Consider the following 20,292-nt stretch of genomic DNA (forward strand, 5'->3'; position numbering starts at 1 on the left):
CAGGGGAAAGAAATCAAGCGCCGAGTTATAGGCCTGAGGCTGACGTAACGAGGAGGGGTGGAGGAGTGGGGAGGAGCCAATCTACGGCTCCCCTCCCTACCCCGCCCCGCCCAGCAGCCAGTTTGGGGTTGGTTTGTTTATTTTTTTAATTTTACTCTAGGGTGTACTTTCCTATGCTTGTCCACAAGGGGTCACCATAGTCTCAAACCGAGATTCCTCGTTTCCCTCCCCCTCCATCCCTCTTGTCAAATTAGGCACGGCCAATCCTGGCGCACGTTTCCAAGACGTCATGAGTTGCTAGTCAAATTTCATGCGTGAGCTTCGGGAATCTCGAGTTGCGCCTGCGTGTCCGCCTGTCAACTGCCGCGGTCCCGTGGCGTGGCGCGAGAGTGGGTAAGATACCAGTGGGGAGGAGTGGTACAGTCGGGGCAAGCGAGGGGAAAAATCTAGGAGGAGGGAAAGAAACATAAGCCCTGGCGTCGGAGAGGGGTGGGGACAACTCCATGGAGATGGGGTCACTGAAGTGGGGGGAGGTCCCCACGTTAGTTTGAAGTGGTCGCAGGGCGTGGGGTTGGGAGAGGGAGCCCAGGGTGGTGGGGGCCGCGGGCTAGGGCCCAGTGGCGGGTCCCTCCCAGGGTCCGAGGAACCAAGACTGGAAGGACCCTTGCAGGATCGACTTCGCATTTTTTCGGAGGGGAAAACTGGAAGGAATTTGCTCTAGGGCACATACATGGAAACCCTGCTAAGTTGGGATTGGACCCCCTCTCTTTCCTGGCTTTCTGTTGCAGTGCTTCTGTCGCTAGGCCAAGCTTTCAGACGGACAGGTGCAGATTGAATTTAAAGCTAGGTGGAAAGGACCTTACAGAAATTGCTTAGTCCAGGCATTTTTAACCTGGGGCCAGCAGATAGATTTCAGAGGAGAATTCATGAACTTGGATGGGGAAAAAACCCCATTTATTTTAAAATTGTTATAGTTATATATTATGTAGTAAGTTTAAAATATATACTATTATTATTTATAACAAAACAATTTGATTAAAATATATGCTGTATTATAATCTATCATAAAATATATTGATTATAACTAATAAATTATTACATATACTATATGTATTGATTATAACATCATTACAGGTATAATTAGAACTTGAAATTTAGCATTACCTTTAATTATGAATTTAGGCATCAAATATTCTGAGGAATTCAAAGGCTTCACCAGATACAAAAAGGTTAAGAACCTCTGGTCTATTCCAGCTCTTTATTTTGCAGAGGAAGTGAAATGATTTTACTAGTTCACTCCAAATCTAGTGGGTGTGTGTACCACATCCAATCCTTCAAGAGTTTTATTCTCTTTGTCTCATTGTCCTCTGCTCATACATTTATTCCTGAGGAAGCCTCCAAAAGAAAGTTTAGGTATTCCTTAGATCTTCTCAAATCTACATATCAGTGTCCCTGGCTCCTCCTTAGACACTCAAGCTACTAAAAGTATATTAAATATGGATGGCTAGACATTTCATACCATGGAAATTGAGTAAGATGAAAAAGACTCAGAAACATAAAGCATTCAGAGATCCCATTAGACTCACTGTGGTATTGACATCATTTCCTCATCACCTGAATATAAAACAAGTCATGAGGAGCTCCAGGCATTCTTTCTGAAGTTTGGTTGGTGAAAATTATGGGCAACTCGGCAAAGGAATTTTGCTTGATCACCTTGGTTCAACTTGATTCCCTTGATATCTATACTTGGTAATCTTCCTGGAATGGCTAAGTAAAAATTTTAAGCCCTTATTTTCTGTCTTATAATTTATATAAGTATTAATTTTAAGGCAAAAGAGCAGTAAGGGTTAGGCAGTTGGGATTAAGTGATTTAACCAGGGTAACACAGGAAATGTCTGAGGTGAAATTTGAACCCAGGTCCTCCTAACTCTACACCTGGCACTCTATCTGTAGAGCTGCTTAGCTGCCCCTCTAAGTAAATCTTTTGCTAATTGTTGATAATTAAGTTTCTAATTTTATTCCAATATTCAACATAAACTGCCTGGGGACTGACCTGAGTCCAGGCTCAGCCCAAAATATTCCACTTGTGAGATAGGCACACTTTGGAAACTATCGAACAAGCAGAAACCTGTACTGTTTGAGCAACTCATGGCAGTAGGGCAGGTTGAGAAGGTCTAGCTCTCCTGGGCCCTCCATGTGTTAGTCCTTCAGCTTCAGGGGATTCTTCTGTTGTTTTTTTAAGCCCATATTTTCTCTTAGAATTGATACTAAGTATCAGTTCCAAGACACAAAGAGCATTAAGGGTTATAGGCAGCTGGTGTTAAATGACTTGCTAAAGGTCACATAGCTAGGAAGTATCCATCTAACTGCTTCTTCTGTTGTTTTTTAATAAACATAACTATCTACCAGGTACTGTGCTTTACAAATATATCTCATTTTATCATAACAATCCTGTGAGATGGATGCTATTGCTATCCCATTAAAAACAAACAAACAAACCCTTACCTTCTATTTTAGAATCAATTCTAAGTATTGGTTCCAAGGCAGAAGAGTAGTAAGGGCTGGGTAATGGGGGTTAAGTGACTTAAGGGTCACATATTGAGGAAGTGTCTGAGGCCATATTTGAACCCAGGATGCCCCATCTTGTACCAACTCTTGAACTTGAGATCATCCACAGTTAGCAACCAAAGCTAGGAAAGTAGCATATGTTTGAAGAAGTAACACACAGAAAAGTAAGAACAAGATATACAGAGTAAACAGGGAATAATAAGGAAGGGAAGACAGATACTATCAACTAGCTGGGACCAGGAAAGGTCTCTTGAAAGAGGTGGCACTTGAGTTGAGCTTTGAAGGAGGCTCAACTCCTTCAAATAAGGAATAGAAGAAAGAAGGAAGTGCATCCCAGGCTTCAAGTATAGTTTGGACATAGGCACAAAAATGGAAGATTGTATTGCAGGATGAATTGCAAGTAAACTAGTTTGGCGGGACTATAGAGTGCATTTAATATGTCTGGAAAGGTAGGCTGGAGCCAGATTGTAAAGTGCTTTAAATGGCTAACAAAGGAGTTCTTTTATCCTAGAGGAATAGTTACTGGAACTTTCTGAGTAGGATAGTAACATGATCAGACCTAGGCTCTAGGAACATTAATTTAGTAGCAGCCTGTTGGGATGCTTAGAGAAGGGAGAGCTTTAAGGAAGGATAGATAAGGAGGCTATTGTTAGTCTAGGCAAGAGATAGGGATATTATTTCTCCTAGCTGACTGTTAGATGCTTGGTAACTTACTTGCTGAATTAATGAATGAAACATTTAGGGAGCTAGTCTGTTCAGTTTGTTAGGAAGTAATGGGGAAAAGAGTAGAAAAGACAGCATATCATACCATTAAAATTTTATTGAAAACTCCTTAATGATCTAGTCCAACCCTTATGTTCAAATATGAAGAAACTGGTGTTTAAAGTGGTTAAGTGGTTACGGGTAGCACAGATAATATATGTCAAAGGATGCTGTTGTCAAAACATACTAGACATTTCAGCGTAGGTGGGCAAGAGCTATGAAGAAAGAAAATAAACATGCTTTATTATAATTTGAGTCCTCCACCCTTCCGGATTGTTAGGCTCTTAGCTCATTTCTTTATAATGATTACATCACAAGGAAAGAGCAACCAAGTCAGCAGATAACAACACACTATGTCCATGAGCTTTGGAAGACATCCAAAAGTAGGGGAGGATTGATTGACACATGGCATTTGGAAGCTGGTCATGAACTCTCAGGGAGGGAGGGAATCAGTCTGCAAAGTGGGAAGAAAAGGATGGAGAGTCGATTTTTTTTTACTTTCTTTGACTTTTGAAGTACTGACCATCTAATAAGGCTGTCGAGTAAATAGCACACTCAATTTTGTTTTTGAAATTGATGGGTTTTATTTTGACACATTTCTAAGAAACAACCTCCTTCCCAATGATTCCTTCCTTTCCTAAAAAGTTAGCAAACTGACCTTTTCTGTAATAAACCATTTCCAGTCCTCAATCTTAGTACTTTCTCTCTCAGGCTACCCTCAATTTATCCTGTATATATCTTTGTACATAGTTATTTGCACATTGTCTTTCCCATTAGACTGAGTTCCTTGAGAGCATGGGGACTGTTTTTCATCCTTTTTTGAATTCTTAGCACTTACAGTGTCTTAAGTGTATAATAAATCCATGTTGACTGACTAATATATCAGTTGTGGCTTCAATGTTTTTATTTTAAAGAGCTTAGCTAACAACCTAGGTAAGGTAGGGATGTTGTGAATTCAAGATCTTTTATTAGGTTTATTGCATATTACATCAGCCTTTCTACCCCACAACCACTTCTAATCAGACAAGGCAGGGGCCAAAAGACTGAATGATAATGAAGATACTACCCTTACTTATATGGTGACTGAAATTTTCTGCGTTAATCTTATATCTAGATTTTTCCTCTCATCCAATTTAGACTCTTCATCCAATGAATCATTTTGAAAGGTTGTTGCTACTTTTGAAAGTAAAGTCACTAGTCTCTTTGTCTTTTATTTTCAATATCTTCTATTCCTCCTTTACTCTTTAAATCCTCAAAGGGCTCCCGACTAGATTGTTTGACGATAGGTTTCACATTTTTGGACCTGATATTTCAGACTCCTTCCAACTTCTTCTGGTTTCTGTCCTTGTTTTTGAGCAGTGATTCTCAAAGTGGCCATGAAACACTCTTCTGAGTGGTTTGTAGATACTCTTATAGTAATATTTTAATAATGATTCTGGGGTCTTTTTCTCTTCTTTCTTGTTTGAATAACTAGGGGGAATAAGTTATGTCTACTCAAAGTTATGAATAGGGATGGGTTGGGAAAATAACTTGTTGAGACAGGAGAGAAAAAAGAAGGGAAGAACTATAGAGGGCAGTCCTGACAGTTGGGGACAAGAGTAGGATTATGGAATTGTTTTTTGATTACTGGGGCAGGGTTTGGGGTAGGGATGTAAGGACATAGAGATACATCTCTTGAGTCTTGTCCTTACTTCATCTGACAAATTGGTGGATTGGCTTGGGGAAGAGGAATGGCAAGAAATTGGAGAGAGGGAAAAGTCATCCACTTTCATCCTCACTTTGCTCCTCAGGGGGAGTAGCAAGTCAAGACAACTAGGGAGGGGAGTTATTTGCTATAGAAATTCTTGTATTTGGGGTTGTGATATTGACATATCTTTAGGATTCAAATTCAAGATTATTTTCCTCTTTTTAATAAAATTTTGAAATTTTGTGAACCACATGAGGAAATGGACTTAGTATATTGGAAGGTATATAGGTAGGGTAGGGACCTTGGGTAGAGACCTTTGAGGCAAGAGAGAGAAAATCCTCTAAAATATTTGTAGGCCCTTTATATAAATGAATCTTTTGCAACAAGGTCTACAAAATATGTAGCATTTTTGACTAGTATATTTCCCTTTCTGGCATGAATTAATTTTTCATATGATAATTAAAAACAGCAAAAATCATTAAAGAAACCTCATTCTTGCTATTCTTATGAGATTTATTTTTAGGGGGAGGGCAAGTCAAAGAGTGGTAAGTAATATTTTTCCTTGTTAAAAATAATCTTTAGTTTAAAAAGATTTTTTTTAAAGAAACCACTTTTTGAGGGTTTAAGTTTCAGCTGAGGGACAGTAGCAGGGAGGGCAGAGATTAGGGACCTTGGTCCTAAAATATTTATCCCATTTGAGTGGGATTTCCTCTTCAGTAATGTTGCCAGTTTGGTGGTTCTGAGTATTATAGGAGAATGGAGTGAAAAGAACTTGAGAGAGAATAGTGTAAGGGAAAAGAGGCAGGTGAAGGCAGGGTTAAGAGGAATTTAGGAGTACTTGGTCAACAGCTGTAGGAAGGAGAGGCTAGCATACAGGGCACAGAGTTGGGGGAGTGTGTCAGGGTCCCAGTTGTACTTGGGGCCTGATCTCTGCATTTCCAGACCACTGAGCCCAACCAGAGCCTCAGTGAAAGTCAGCTCCTCATCACCAAGGGAGGATAGTAGCTCAGGCTTTAGGGGAAATAAACCTTCCTCAGTCTGTAGGAAGTTCTGCTCCATAACACTCTCCACCTAGTAGGAAAATAAGGTAAACAAAACTAGTTGAAAACCTCCTCTTTGCTCTTCTCCAGAGACATATACACACACACACACACACACACACACATCTATTCTCCTTCTGCCCCTTTTCCGAAAATTGGGAAATGAAACCCAGAGAAAGGCTTGACTTCATCTTGCTGATCTCTTCTTGTGAGACTATTAACAAGCATGCTGTTGCCACCCTGTTCTTGGATTGAGGGAGGGACACAAAGGGAGGAGGAAACATGATACAGTGGCAAGATTGCTGAAGTTGGGAGTCAGAACCCTTGGATTTGAAGCCTGGCTTTGTCATATATTAGCGATGTAACTTGGGGCTAGTTATTTCTTTTGGGGGTCTGTTTCATCGTTTATCAAATGAAGAGTTTGAACTAGAGATCTCAGCTTTTGGAGTGGGGCAGGTACCTCTAGATCCCCTTTTGTTATTAAAAAAATCATGTTTCCCCTTGTTCCTCCTCAAAGTCTGGCCTGTGGCTACCTTCTCCCTAAACTCTCCCCTTGGACTTATTTCCTCTTACCAGCTTTAGCTGCAGGGGCAAGAGCTTCATCTCCATGGACTTTGCCAGTAGTTTATGTTGGGCTTCACTTAACTCTACGGACAGAAAGCATTGTTATGTGGGTTGGATAAAGGGAATCATTCCAGTGAAGCTTTCTCAGGGATTGAGGACCCTCTATGTGGTCTTGGCCCTTTTACCTCCCTTTCTGGGGTACCCTTATGTTTACCTGTCAGGGCTCCAAGGAAATAAAGAATGCCTTCCACAACATCACCAGAGAGTTCAATGTCTTTTGGGTTGGCCTCCAGGGACACAGGATGCCCCTTGTTCAGAGCTTCTTCAAACTATGAGTGAAAAAGAAAATCATCTGACCTGCTCCCTTTCCTACCTCAGGTTCACCTTCTGTGATTCAGAATGCTAGAGCCCTTCTTTCTGAAGAAGAAAGATTCCAAACTAGACCACTTCTACTCTTATTCTAATAAGTACCCCTCCATTCTATGACCACTCCACTTTCCCTTTGGGTAAATTTTACCCAGAGGGCAATAGACATAGGTTTTGGAGAATGACATTCCTTGTTTGCTCCTTTAGGAGTAAAGATGGAGCCTCAGTGGCCTGGAGTCCCATGATGGTATCTAGCCAGCTTTGAAAAGGGTAACTCATTTTCTCTTCCCTTTTCTAGTTGGTAAATGATGAGTACTTTCCTACCTTTCTTCCCAGGCCAGCCTTCCCTCTGCCCACTTACTTTATAGGACCCATCATTCCTAAAAAACTTCTCCCATTAACTGAGTCTTAGTATCTTACCGTGAGCTCTAAGTCTTGGAGGTCTTGTTTCTTCCCCAAAATGCTTCTGAGAGACTTGAGTAGTGACTCTTGCCCTTCCCTGCTTAATTTGGCCACCTCTTGGGCTTCATTTTGCACTTCTTTCTTTAGCGATCCAAAATTTTCTGGAATTTCAGCTGTGTATGTAGAAAAAATAGAAGACACTAACTTTCCTACTCCCAACACCTCTCATCTTGTACTTTGCCCATATTATTTTCTTTTCCCTTAAGATTCCTCTATTCAGATCCCCACACTCTGATCTTTACGCTGAGACCTGTAAGTTAATTCACTGGATCTGATTTGTTGTAATTTCTTTTGGCTTAATTTTGGGAATAGTGAGAACCTAATCCTTATCTGAAGATGAGTAGAGAGAACAATTTGTCCCTGGCCTCTGAAGAGAATTAACTTCTCAGGGCAATGGCAGTGGCCATCCTGGAATTCCTCTAGAGTGTGATAGAGTATGTGATGTCTAGAGGACAGACTGAACCATGCATGGATACTTTGGTTGGCATTATAGAGGACCTTTGACCCTGGGACCTGTGATTTAGCAGTTTTCTCCCACCCTGCATGTTTGTAGGGAAAACTTACAAATCTCCTTACACATATCAGATGACTGGATAACTAGAATGAGGAAGGAAAAAAAAAGATAAAGAGTGGCAGTCTGAAACATGTTACCAATAAAAGCTCACATCTATATAGCATTCTGTGGTTTGCAAATACTTTAAATATACACTCTCATTTGACCCTCATAACAACCCTGCAAGTTGTTCTTATTATTATCCCCATTTTATTCCTATTATTAACCCCATTTTACTGGTGAGGAAAATGAGTTAATAGGGTTTAAGTGACTATTTGCTTATCCAGGGTCACTCAACTTCAAGGTATGTAGGGAGATAACATTGAGGGTAGGAAAATATATCCTAACTGTTTCTAAGGGGCTCCCATCCTATTAAGAACAAATGCCTTGCCATTCCTAGCTTCTCTGGAAGATAATGGAACAGAGGGGTGCTGGGGTAGACAACTTGGTAGAGTAGAAGAAAGGAGAGGATTAAATCTCCTTGCCAGCTAGTCAGTGGCAAAGTTCACATGGCCTTTGTAGCCCCAGCAGCTCTAGGTCTTGACCAGAAGAATACTGGGTAGTTAATGGGTGAACAGTCTCTGCCATGGGAATTCTGTGGACATGGGCCTGAGATAGCAAACTTATTGAAGATATTCTCTAAAGATTTCCTACTTCTGCTAATAATTTGGACATCATGGCTTAAAAAATATAGTTTAAAGCCTTTAGTTTTTGGGGAACTAGCCTGAGATTCTAGCATTTCCATAGAAAAATAGATAAGAAAAGTTTGATATTTTGAAATTCAGAATAAATAATCCAAAAGGAAACACTTACGTGTGAGTGTTTTATCTTCAGGATTTTCTGGATAAACAAAATAAAAATAACATTGGCATAATATCTATTCCTACCTTTTCCTCAAGAACATTTTTTAAATTAATGGTCATTACAAAAACATTGTTGGCACCTATTCTTACAGCTTTCTATCTTTTTCTGTTCCTCCCTCCCCAAAAGCTAGGATTTAGAGTATAGTGGAAGAAAACTGTGGGGATATGGGGGGGGGGTAAATAGAATTTCCATGTCATAGAATTATAGATTTAGAGCAAGGACTCCTAACATTGTGTCCATGGGCCCCCAAAGGCTTGTGGATAGATTTCAGAAGGGTTCTATGAACTCAGACAGGGAAAAGAATTATATCTTAATTTTAGTATAATTGGTTTCCTTTGAAATCCTAAAGTATTTTATTTTATGCATTTAAAAATATTCTGAGATGAGGTTTTTAGATTTTTAACAGACTGACAAAGGGCCATGACCCAGTAAAGGTTAGGAAGCCATGATTTGGAGCTCAGAAGGATCTTAGAAGTCATCTAAGTCAACTTATTTTACAGATGATAAAACTGAGACCCAAAGAGGTTTTCAAGACTTCCTATCACATCCAAAAGTGTTGGGGAATGAACAGGAGGGGTTGTTGGAGAAGCAGGAAGGGTTTATTGTGGGGGGACTTGGAGGCAAGAGGGTGTCTCTAGACTTGAGCAATTCTACTCACCTTCTGGAGGGAAAGTTTTCATGTCTTCGTTGCACACATGGGGAATATCTGGAGGGATGAGGAGAGAGGGAAAGAAGTGGTACTGTTAGCCATTGTCTGGCACTTTCCACCTACCCAAAGGTTTTTAGAGATTTTTGGAGTCAAGCAGGTTTCTCCCGAGGTTGTCACTAGCTTGTCTTATATAAGGGATTGCCCCTTTGAAAAACCAAATTTTTCCAATATGAAAGGGGCATAACTTCTTTCAGGATTTGAACTTGGGCATCTGTTTCCCCTTTCCCCATAATAGAGTCCATGGCTCTGGGCTTCAGAACTTGAATCATGATAATACCACTTCCCCCTCCTTCCCCCCCCCCCCCCCAATTCCGCAGCTCTTGGTGAAAAGGATCAGGAGCACTTAATGTTTGGTAAGAGGACCTATCAGACTCCTTATAGTGGGGGGATCCTGATTCCCGGGGCTTCTACTCACCCCAGTCATCCTTTCCTTTGACTATCAGCTGTCTCACTCGGTAGGCTAGGACACAGCCCTGGGGGATAGTGATAGCTTCCTTATGGTCTATAGACCCCTAGAGTTAGAAAACAATGATCAAGAAACCTGGGGACACTTCAGTTTGAGTTTTCTTCCTGCCCCACCTTCTCTAATTACTTCTCCTATTTCACAGGTGGCCAAACTCTGTGGCATCCACTTCAAAGTCTTTCCATCAGTTTCTGCTAATACCTTCATATCCTTTGCTGACTCAAACTCATTGCTCCAGCTGGATAAACCTGTTCCTAGACTGATCATGATTTGTAGCCTTTGCAGGACCTTTTCTCCTTCCTCTCAGCTTTAGAGAGCTTTTATTTATCCACTTCTCAATCTCCATCTAATATTTACCTCTTTCAAGAAACCTCCTACCTTTCCTTCTGGCTTCAAGATTCCTTAGCAATAGTGGTCAAAAAGCTACCTACAGAAAATTAAAGCTTATCTATCCATATGTTCTCCAGGAGACATCATGCCTCTAAGACATGAGTACATACATAACACCAAGGGGTGGACTGTGGGAGACAAGAGATCAATTACTACCCAATAAATTGTCTCAGAGGACCAAAACCTTGTACTACCTCTACTACTGCTTGCATAGTACAAGCAACCTACTTGAGTTTGTGTTCACTACTAATTATTTACTTGAGTATACTTGCTACTGCTGAGTTTTGCTCTTCTGCCAGTTTCTATTCCCCAAGAATTGGCTGATCTGAAGCTCCTGAATCCACACTTTTTGTAACTGCTTTCTACAAGTCAGTGTGATTTGGGGCAGTTCCCTTCATCTCTCTGGTTGTAGTTTCTTCATCAGTAAAATTTGGTATTTGTGTTAGATAATAGCTAAAATCCCTCTAGCTCTAAATCTTTGTTCAGAAGAGAGAAAGAAGAGAGCAAAAGTTGTGTTCCCTTTAAAGTTCACCTACTCTTGTCCTACTCAGTGTATATTCCTTTTCAGCATAGCCCTTTTCTCTTCCCTCCTCCATCTCCCAGAATAGTAGGCATACAGGGACCTACTTCTGTTATCACATTCCCTTTATCTAGAGGCCAAAGCATTCCTTGGAAGTGGTTAGGGTGTAATAGGAAGTGTCCTAGCTAAAACTGTGTGTGTGTGTGTGTGTGTGTGTGTGTGTGTGTGTAAGTATGTATGTATATACTACTTTGATTACATGTGTTCTCTAGGCTTAGTGTAACTGACTGGACTGGGGATAGGATGCTCAGAAAAAGAGAACAAGCCTAGAGAATTAGGAAAATGGCAAAATGGAAAAGACAGATATGGGGTCCTGACAAGGTGGTCAGTAGATCTGTTCTCCTCTTTCCCTAAGTTTTTGTGTGTATTGTTGAATGGAAATGGGAAATCAAACCTGTAGGCCCAAAGGGGCAAAGAAGGGGAGGGAGAAGCATCCTGAAGCTTTCCCAGCATTTTCCAGCGTGATCTCCTTCACAGTTTCCACAACTTCCATTACCACATAGAGGTTTTCCCCTCGTTTCTTTATCTCTTGCAGAAATGAGTGCTCTGGTATAAGCTTCCTGGGGTGGAGGAGACACAAAGAGAAGGTTCAAGACTTCTTTTTATGTTAGTTGGTCCCTATTTCTCCTGTTGCTTTCTCATCAGATGCATCTGAGAACCAGTGTGTACCTGGGTCTTTTTTCTAGCCTTCTTAATTTAGATTTCTGAGCTGCCAAATTTTCATATCCTTTTCCCCTGCTCCTTATCTCAGTCTTCTAACTACCACTTAGTCCCACTTAAGAGCTAGTATATCCTCTGTACAACCTTGACCCAGAAACTCAAAAGAGGGTGGCTGAGCATTAGACCAGGATTGTATGTTGCAATCATAGTTGGGAACTGACCATGGGTCATCTACCTACCTCTGTGAGCAGCCTACAAACAGTGTGTATGGGTAGAGGGGTCACTAGCAAGTGGCTTTTGCTGTCATCTTTGGAGGTAGCCGCAAGAATTCAAAAGGACTTTAGTTGTCGTAAGATTAAATTCTGACTACACCAAGAGTTAAATTAAAAAATTCCTATTAGGAAGAATACTTTCAATGTGGTCTGATTACATGATGTTCAAAGAGAAGGTCATAAGCTAGAAGGCATTGCTCCCCAGAGCTATCCTTGAGAAAGCTACAAGTCAGGATAGTAGTCAGATGGTCCCTCTCACCATGCCAAGGCCAAGAGAAGTTTGTTAATGTCCATCCCTTCTTGTAGATTCTCCTGCTTCCCTCTCCTCCCTTCAAGGAGCTTCCCCTACCCTCACCTGTCCTTATGTAAGTCATCCAAGGCTTTAGCAGAAATGCTTAGAGACTGAACTTCTAGGGTACTGCTGTGTGAGAGCCCTGCTGTCCCTTTGACTTTCACAGTTTTGGGGACATCTACTTCACCCTCCAGGCGGGCATCCAGCATCTTCTTGAAAGAGAAGTTCCCTGTGTCCGATGGATCTAGGGGAGTAAGAGGGAACAGGGGTGTGATGCTGAATCAATTCAGAATATGCCACATCTGCTTCGTCCTACCTGTGCCACAAACTGACCTGAAGGTGAGGCTCCTGGCTGTAGCAGATCTAGGAGTGTATAGTCAGTGCGGACATAACGGGCACCCCAGAACAGTGTGCTCTTCCTTTTCCTCAGGACCAGGCAGAAGGGGTGGAAGCGCTTAAAGTCAATGAGGCTGTCCAGGGGGGTCAAGTCCCCTCGGGGATTGAGCTGTCTGGCCAGACCCCGGGTGACATTTTCAAACAAGGTCATTGCTCCTGGAGAAAGAACAAAGAATCAAGTGGGTGCCAGAGAGATGGACCTAGAGAGTAGTAGGTCATGGAGTGGATAGGCAGGTTGGTTATATAGGAGAGAGTTTTTTATAGAAATACAAAATCTTGGAGCTGGAAGAAACATTTGAGAAGAACTTGAAACAACCACACCTAATATTTTCTCCACTTTGAAAATTTTGTGATTTTTAAATAACTATATCATTTAGTACCCTCGTTTTACAGAAAAAAGAACAGAAGCAAGAGAAATTAATTGACTTGCCCAAGGACAAGTAGCTGATTAGTGTCAGGAGCACTCTCCAGGTTATGAGAAAGCAGAGATATCTCTTTGTAGATGTCCATGGTATAGTACCAAATATGTTATATCCAAAAGTTAGAAGCTCAGGATCAGATCCTGGCTCTGCCACTTTCTAGCTATTACTTTAGTCACTTAATGTCTTTGACCCTCAATCTCTTGATCTATAAAATAGAGTTAATAATACTTGTAATACTTCACAGGATTATTGTGAGAATCAAATGAGATTAAGTGTTTGGGAAACCTTGAAGCCCTATATAGATATATTAGATGTAGCTGCATCTTCTATCTTGAACTGTATTTTTCTGGATCAAATTTAGGAGTCCTAAGTGGGATGACAAGCACAGCTAAATTATTATATGTTAGAAGGAGAGTACTCAACTGCCATACCTGGAACTGCTACACCTGGTCTTTGGGTAATTGGAGGTAGAGGGAAGAAGCCCCTTCAAGGGTTATTCTGACCCAATCAAATAAGCTGTAGTATTTTTGGCTATGGTTTTTGTTATTATTTAGTCATTTTAGCGGTGTCAGATCCTTCACAACCCTGTGGACCTCTGTACCTGGGATTTTCTTGGCAAAGAATCTGGGTTTGCTATTTCTTCTCCAGTGACAAAGAGATTTAGTAATTTACCCAAATTTGAGCATAGCTAGAAGTTTCTGAGGCTGGATTTGAAACCAGGTCTTCCTGACTGCAAACACAGAGCTCTAACCACTGTACCACTTAACTGCCTTATTTCTGCCATAGTTTCTGGCAGAACCTTACCATGCTGGAATAACCATCTTCAGTCCTGACTGAGTATCCTTCCATAATTCTAGGCCACTGGACAATTTGTCCATATGCTTCCCCTTCTCTAGGAAAGGCCCAATTGAGTAGACCATCCTGCCTAAGCCAATCCAATGTACATTTATTAAATACCTACTATGTGCTACAAAGGTGAAAATGAAAAGTTTCTGACTTCACAGGGTTTCAATTCATCCTCAAGTCTCTTTGTCTCCTAGGGGAGTTCTTCTCCCTGAAGAGGCTTGATTATTCACATTTGCTGCTTCTCACCCTCCAGGTCTCCCTTACCCCATCCCTTATCCCTTATCCCCTGTCCCAGTTCCAAAATCTTTACCGAAGAATGGCTGTGATGGTTGAGTGTTGTCAGGTAGATGGAGAGGTCACGTGCAGGGTCGATCAGATGTGAGTCCAAGTAGGTCTTCACAGGGCTTCTTGGGTTGAGAGAGTCCCTGCACTCAGTGGTGTCTGAGGTGGCTCTGCCTGATTTATGGCAATGTGGAAGGAAGGATGGAGGTCATAGAGATCCTGGCTGCTCTAGTGACCCCACCCCAGCCCACTGGCCACACTTCCGGGAGAACTGCATAAACCTGTTCCCCATGTGCCCTGCCCCAGGCCCCAGGCCTTCATTTGCTACAGGGCTGAGGAGTTGAGTAGGGAGTTACCTGGCAGGTGCCAGTGTGGGCGACAGGAGTAAGTCTAGGAAGGAAAATAGCACCTGGATCAATGACTGATGGCCAGGGAAGTCAGGGGATGGGTCCCTTGCAGGGGAAACTTAAGGAGGGTTAGGATGGCTTAGGGTATATGTGGGTGGAATGTACTTCTATACATTCTTCTGTGATTCTGGAGGAGAGTTGAGGAGAATCTTGAGTTCAGGATCAAATCTTGTCTGATGTGATAAGGAAACAAGGAAACTCCTTTCCCTGGAGATTCTATCAGGATGCTGAGCTGCTGAAGAATAGAATATTGGTCTGTCCTTTAATCTCTCTGATGTATTTAAATAGATAGACTATCTCATTTAGTTTTTCAAAATTAGATTTTATTTTTTTCAAAGGATAAAAATTGTTCTCTCCCTCTCACCCATCTCCACCATGAAAAAAAACCAAACCAAAGCCCTTGTAACAAATATAGTGAAGCCAAACAAATTCTCACATTGTTGTTTATTTATTTATGGTTCAGTTTTGTGTCCCCATTTGGGGACAATAATGGCAATAATACTAGAGTGGTTAGCCATTTTCTTCCCCAATTTATTTGACAGATAAGAAAACTGAGGCAAACAGGGTTGCCCAGGGTCACAAAGCTGTTAAGTGAGACCAGATTTGAGCTCAAGGAGATGAGTCTTCTTAATTCCAGGCCACTTAGCTGTCCCCAATTCCCTCATTGCCATGTCCAAAAATAGATCTCTTATTTGGGAGGTGAATAGCATGCTTTATCAGTATCTTAATAACTTTAGCTCCCTGATAGAACTCATGTACTGATGCATATGCATATGTACATGTTATGTATACACAAATACATAGATAGATATGGGAGCCCAAGGAATTTGTGTCTGCATTTTATTGGGTAAATTGTATATGAGAGGCAAGAGACCTAAATTCAAATCCAGAATTTATTTGTTAGCCTTAGGCAAATAACTTAAAAAATTTTTTTTTTTAAAAGATTAAGTCTTCTCATCTTGTCCATTCGGGAGGACAGGAACTATTCATGGGCCCAATTTTTCTTTTGATCATCAGGGAGCTTTGGCTTATTCTGCCAGGCATTGTACCAAGTAATTTTTACATATATTATTATCCTTTGATCCTCACAACAATCTTGGGAGGTAGGTACAATTTTTTTCCCCCTTTTTATAGTTGAAGAAACTGAAGCAGACAGAGGCTAGGTACAATTTTTTTCCCCCTTTTTATAGTTGAAGAAACTGAAGCAGACAGAGGCTAAGTGACTTGCCCAGAGAGCCACAGAGCCAGGCAGTGTCTGAGGCCATATTTGAGCTCAGGCCTCCCTGACTATAAGCCAAGTGCTCTATCTACTCTGCTCTATAGCTGCCCCTTAGGCAACCTTGTGTCCTCCAGGTCTCAAGAATGCATTAGACTTAATTTGGGTGTCCATTCAGCTCAGAACTCTGGAGCTCAAGAGATTTTCTAGAGCCTCAGCCTCTTCCATAGCTAGGATTTCAAGGCACCATGTCTAGCTATAACTTTGTTTTTCTGAGTCATGATTTTCTCATTTGTTGTGAAGAAAGTACATTGTAAACCTTGAATTATAAAAATCATCTTTCTTCATCTACATTTATTTGGTTCTCCCTGGTTTTCTGTCTAAAACCATTTCTTATTTCCTACAGTCTTTTTCTATGGGTCTGTCAAGAAGTTTTTATTAGTATATAAAAATAAGATGAATTTTCCTTTGGAAAGTTTTGCTTCCATCTCTTTACCTCTTTAACAGTCACATGAAGAGCTCCTTTTTTTTTTGTTATGAATAAAAATAAACTTGGATAAAAGAATCAAAGATACAGTAAGACATCTTCCACATTTATCTATAATTATTTGCATAGATTTCGTTAAAAGAGTCAATTAGTCCAGACTCAGATTGAGATTCTTTGGACTCTGGAAATCCTTCCTTTCCCCTAATGAGCTAACTTCAGAGAGGGTTCTTTTATTCCTTCCCCTTGGAACATAGTCTATCTTCTTACAGCTCAGACTTTTGTGTCCATCTCAGTGTGTAAATTCCTCATTCTCAACTGCTTGATGTCCAAGTCCTCATTACCTAGTAAATTCTCCATTCACCCAGAACATACCTGTTTCTAGTCATCCCTACTCTATTATCACTCACTCTAGCCCTTCCACAAGCCTATTTCTCCTCCCCACTCCAATTATGCTAGTCCCACAAATGACCTATGACATTTAGCATCAAGGTAAAATAAAGGGCTTTAGGTACAAAATTGGAATGGGATTGGTGGAAAGGCATATGGGCATGAGGTGAGGGCTCATTCATTTTTTACTTTGGAAATGAACAAGGAATACTTCCTTGCACATAATAGATTATTATTACTTTTGATTCCTCACCTTGTGTCTTAGTGACAACTCTAAGACAGAAGGGCAAGGGCTAAGCAAATGGAGTTAAGTGGCTTGTCCATGGTCACAAAGCTAATAAGTGTCTGAGGTCAGATTTGAACTGAGGCCCTTCTGGCTCCAGGCCTGACACTTTATCCACTGATTTGCCTAGCTGCTCCACATAATAGACTATTAATAAATGTTTGTTGATTTTGAAATGGAGCTTCCCTGGTTTCTTGCTTTGTCTTACTCCGTTTCTCAGATCACATACTCTTCTCTTTTCCCAGCCCTCTCTTTTCCTCAGAATCCTTTAACTGTCTCTTCTCATTCCATATCTGGTCCCTCCTATACCCCTTTAGCAACTCTCCCTACTGGGATCATTTACAAGATTTCTCTGAGGACCCCTTTGCCCTTCCCTTTTTTCTTGTCCGAGAATGGAACTTAAGGTTAGATTTCACAAGAGAACTCAAGATACCTGCTTTGTTACAGTGATTGAATTCAGGAGGCTGAGTGAGGGTGACCTTTACGTCCCTGAAAGTCTCAGACCCACTGTCTGAGATGCTTAGCATAAGCGCCTTCTTTAGGGGTAGGAGACAGCTGGGAAGCTTCTGGAAGGACTGTTCAGTTGTATCAGCCCCAATCTCTTGGGATGCATGTCTGACTTCTCTAGCTCCCTCTGGTGGTGGTTCAGGACTCAGTCATTGCACTGAATGACAGGCATCCAACCTTTCTGGATAAGGCTTTTGGGCTGGGATATGGTAGTAAAACGAAGCAATCTGGAGAGCCTCTAGTGATCACATCCCACTCTCTTTTGTATTAGAGACTCATAAGTGAGACATTGGGAAAAAAATAAGACTTGTTCTTTTTTTTAAAAGAAAGTATCTCTTTAAAAAAAATTGTTATTTCCCCCCCTTCCCAAGAAGCAAAGGAAGGAAGGAAGAAAATAAGAGGAAAAGCAAAGGACTTTGGGAAGGCTGGCAGCACTGACCCAAGAGAAAAACAAGTATCCAGCAGTGGCAGCAGTGGGCCCTGTAGAAATCACACTATTGTACACTTGGGCTCCACTTGCCACTTAGCACCCATGTATTTGCCTTGTGAGGTGGGAGAAGCATTTAGCGAAAGTGGCATTTCAGAGAGACCTCCTCTGGCTTCTTCTGTTTCCTGGGAGAGGGAGAATTGTGGTTTTCATGGGGCTTTGGGCAGCAGTTTTTCTTCCTAAATAGCTGTCTAGCTGTCCTATTCTGAGCTTACCCTTTCCCCCCTCGGTCCAAACCCATGTCCAAGGCTCCTGACACTATAGTGGGACATTCCAGATAGCCAGAGATTGTCATAGGAACTGGTATCTGCCTTGACTCACTGATTTGGCTGAAATATCTGTCACTGAGTTTACTATATTGGCTGTTACATGCATCAGTGAGGAGTAAGGGAGTTGAGATCAGGAAGACCTGAGTTTGAATTCAACCTCAGATTCTCCCTGACTAGGTCATTGAACTCCTCCTCTCATCCTCACTTTTTCCAAGTGTAAATATGGGATAATCCTAGCATCTATCTCCCAGGGTTTGTGAGACAAGATAGGTTATGGGGCATTTTGCAAGTCCTAAAGTGCTCTATAAATGCTAGTTTCTCTTAGTTATTCACAGGGGCCTATATAAGGTCTTTATGACTGTCTAAATATTTTAGCATCTGTGTTTAAGTGTCTTTGTGTGTCCATGAATGCTTGTGTCTCTGTGTGTGTTTTTCAATGAATGTCCTTGTGGTTTCATATCAGAGTGTCTCTGTGTCTTTGCAAACCTGTGCTTGCAGAAAGAGGCCAAGGCTGGAGATCCTTAGGGAGATCCCTGTGCCAGCTCTTATCATCTGCTTATGAACCATCCCTTTCCAACTTGGGCCTTACCACTTCTTTAAAAATTGAAGCTCATGTAGGATGCTGAGCTTCTGAATCTTCAGGCAGTTGTCATGTAAGCTACCAGTAGAGATGGTGATATTCTCCATGATAAGAATTGTTTCAGACTTCACTCCAGCCTGCATTGTTCCTTCAGTTTTGATTGTTGGGTCTTATCTTGGCTCTGTTAAATAAGACACAAGAGCTTATCTTGCCTACATGGCTCCAAACCCACTTCCTCTAAAAAGACTACTTGGATTTCCTTATAGTAACTAATCCCTCTCTTTCTCTTCTCCAAAATGCCTATGAATTAGATCTGTATGAAGATTTAAGCATGGCCTGTAGCATTTTAAATATTGGAAGACAATGGGAATTTTCCAAGAACATTGCAATTGTCATATGTTATTGGATAGGACCCTAGATTTGGAGTGAGACCTTTATTCAAATCCTGACCTTACTTCTTACTACATTTATGACTATTAATAAATCATGTACCTTCTCTTGGCTTCACATTTTTCCTTCTGTAAAATGGGAGTTGTACTACAGAAGACTAATGGTGAAATGTGTCATCTGCCTCTTGTTAGAGAGGTAGTGGACTAGAGGGAAGGAATACATTTTTAGATACATTTTATTGGTTTCAAGGCAGAAGAATATTAAGGGCTAGGCAAAGCTAAGTGACTTGTCCAGGGTCACACAGCTAGGAAGTATCTGAAGCAAAATTTGAACCCAGGACCTTCTATCTCCAGGCCTGACTCTCAACCTCCTGTGCTACTTAGCTACCGTAAGTAGCTAAGTGATACTACTTAGTGATATATATATATATATATATATTTTTTTTTTTTAAACCCTTACCTTCCATCTTGGAGTCAATACTGTGTATTGGCTCCAAGGCAGAAGAGTAGTAAGGGCTAAGCAATGGGGGTCAAGTGACTTTCCCAGGGTCACACAGCTGGGAAGTGTTTGAGGTCAGATTTGAACCTAGGACCTCCCATCTCTTGGCCTGGCTCTCAATCCACTAAGCTACCCAGCTGTCCCCTACTTAGTGATATTTTTAACAAAAGATCTAATGATAAATAAAACACTTTCTTGCAAAGGAAAGCAATTATATTGAAATATTTATAATAAAAAAAATAAGATTAGATGTTCTTGGTGAAGAACACCAGATCTAAGGAAGGATATGTGAACTAAAATGAGAACATTGATAGGGACAGTCAGGGAGCTACCATTTTGTGGTTTAGACCTATGCTCACCTACTGAGTGACATCAGTTTGTGTCCATAATTTGTCTTAATTGACTAGTGAAATGAATATTCCCTAATTAAACAGAAACCTTAGAGCACTCATGATGTTCTTTCTTAAGTCTACCCTTTATTCCCATTCCCTTTTCTGGGTTGATTGCATTGTCATTCTTGCTCATACTTAGATTCATAATTTTCCCCTTTTTGTCAGCATCTATATGTGCTCAGGTACCAAAGGTTAGTATTTTCTATCCTCC

General features: G+C 41.1%; 1 protein-coding gene and 1 long non-coding RNA gene across 3 annotated transcripts in view; one reads left to right on the forward strand and one right to left on the reverse strand.

Annotated features, from left to right (window-relative positions):
• The first annotated feature begins 49 nt into the window (after window positions 1–49).
• LOC130457221 (uncharacterized) overlaps window positions 50–20,292 on the forward strand; it is a 39,103-nt gene continuing 18,860 nt past the window's right edge. The window contains exon 1 of the long non-coding RNA XR_008916366.1: window positions 50–393. This is a non-coding gene — a long non-coding RNA (uncharacterized LOC130457221). The remainder of the gene's footprint in view (window positions 394–20,292) is intronic.
• LOC100016683 (gasdermin-A-like) lies at window positions 3,385–14,406 on the reverse strand. Of its 2 annotated transcripts, none has more exons than XM_007482288.3 (12): window positions 14,207–14,406; window positions 12,566–12,784; window positions 12,296–12,476; window positions 11,403–11,568; window positions 9,991–10,087; window positions 9,525–9,572; window positions 8,816–8,842; window positions 8,026–8,046; window positions 7,408–7,562; window positions 6,836–6,950; window positions 6,631–6,704; window positions 3,385–6,088 (listed from the first exon to the last, which is right to left on the reverse strand). In XM_007482288.3, exons 2-12 carry the CDS (start codon window positions 12,777–12,779, stop codon window positions 5,846–5,848), a joined length of 1,341 nt encoding a protein of 446 aa, XP_007482350.1. In that variant the 5' UTR covers window positions 12,780–12,784; window positions 14,207–14,406; the 3' UTR covers window positions 3,385–5,845. The 2 variants fall into 2 exon arrangements, with proteins under 2 accessions (XP_007482350.1, XP_007482349.1); XM_007482287.3 differs by having other exon boundaries at window positions 8,014–8,046.

This window comes from Monodelphis domestica, chromosome 2, assembly GCF_027887165.1.
Source record: "Monodelphis domestica isolate mMonDom1 chromosome 2, mMonDom1.pri, whole genome shotgun sequence".
In the NCBI taxonomy this organism is placed as follows: Eukaryota; Metazoa; Chordata; class Mammalia; order Didelphimorphia; family Didelphidae; genus Monodelphis; species Monodelphis domestica.

What these genes read in the sequence shown, in the direction of transcription:
- LOC100016683 (XM_007482287.3), bottom strand. Translation starts at nt 12,779, where the DNA reads ATGACCTTGTTTGAAAATGTCACCCGGGGTCTGGCCAGACAGCTCAAT. An exon ending in TCCAAGACTTAGAGCTCACG is followed by an intron (nt 6,951 to 7,407) that starts GTAAGATACTAA and finishes TTTCACTCATAG; the next exon opens with TTTGAAGAAGCTCTGAACAA. An exon ending in TGCCCCTGCAGCTAAAGCTG is followed by an intron (nt 6,089 to 6,630) that starts GTAAGAGGAAAT and finishes TTTTCCTACTAG; the next exon opens with GTGGAGAGTGTTATGGAGCA.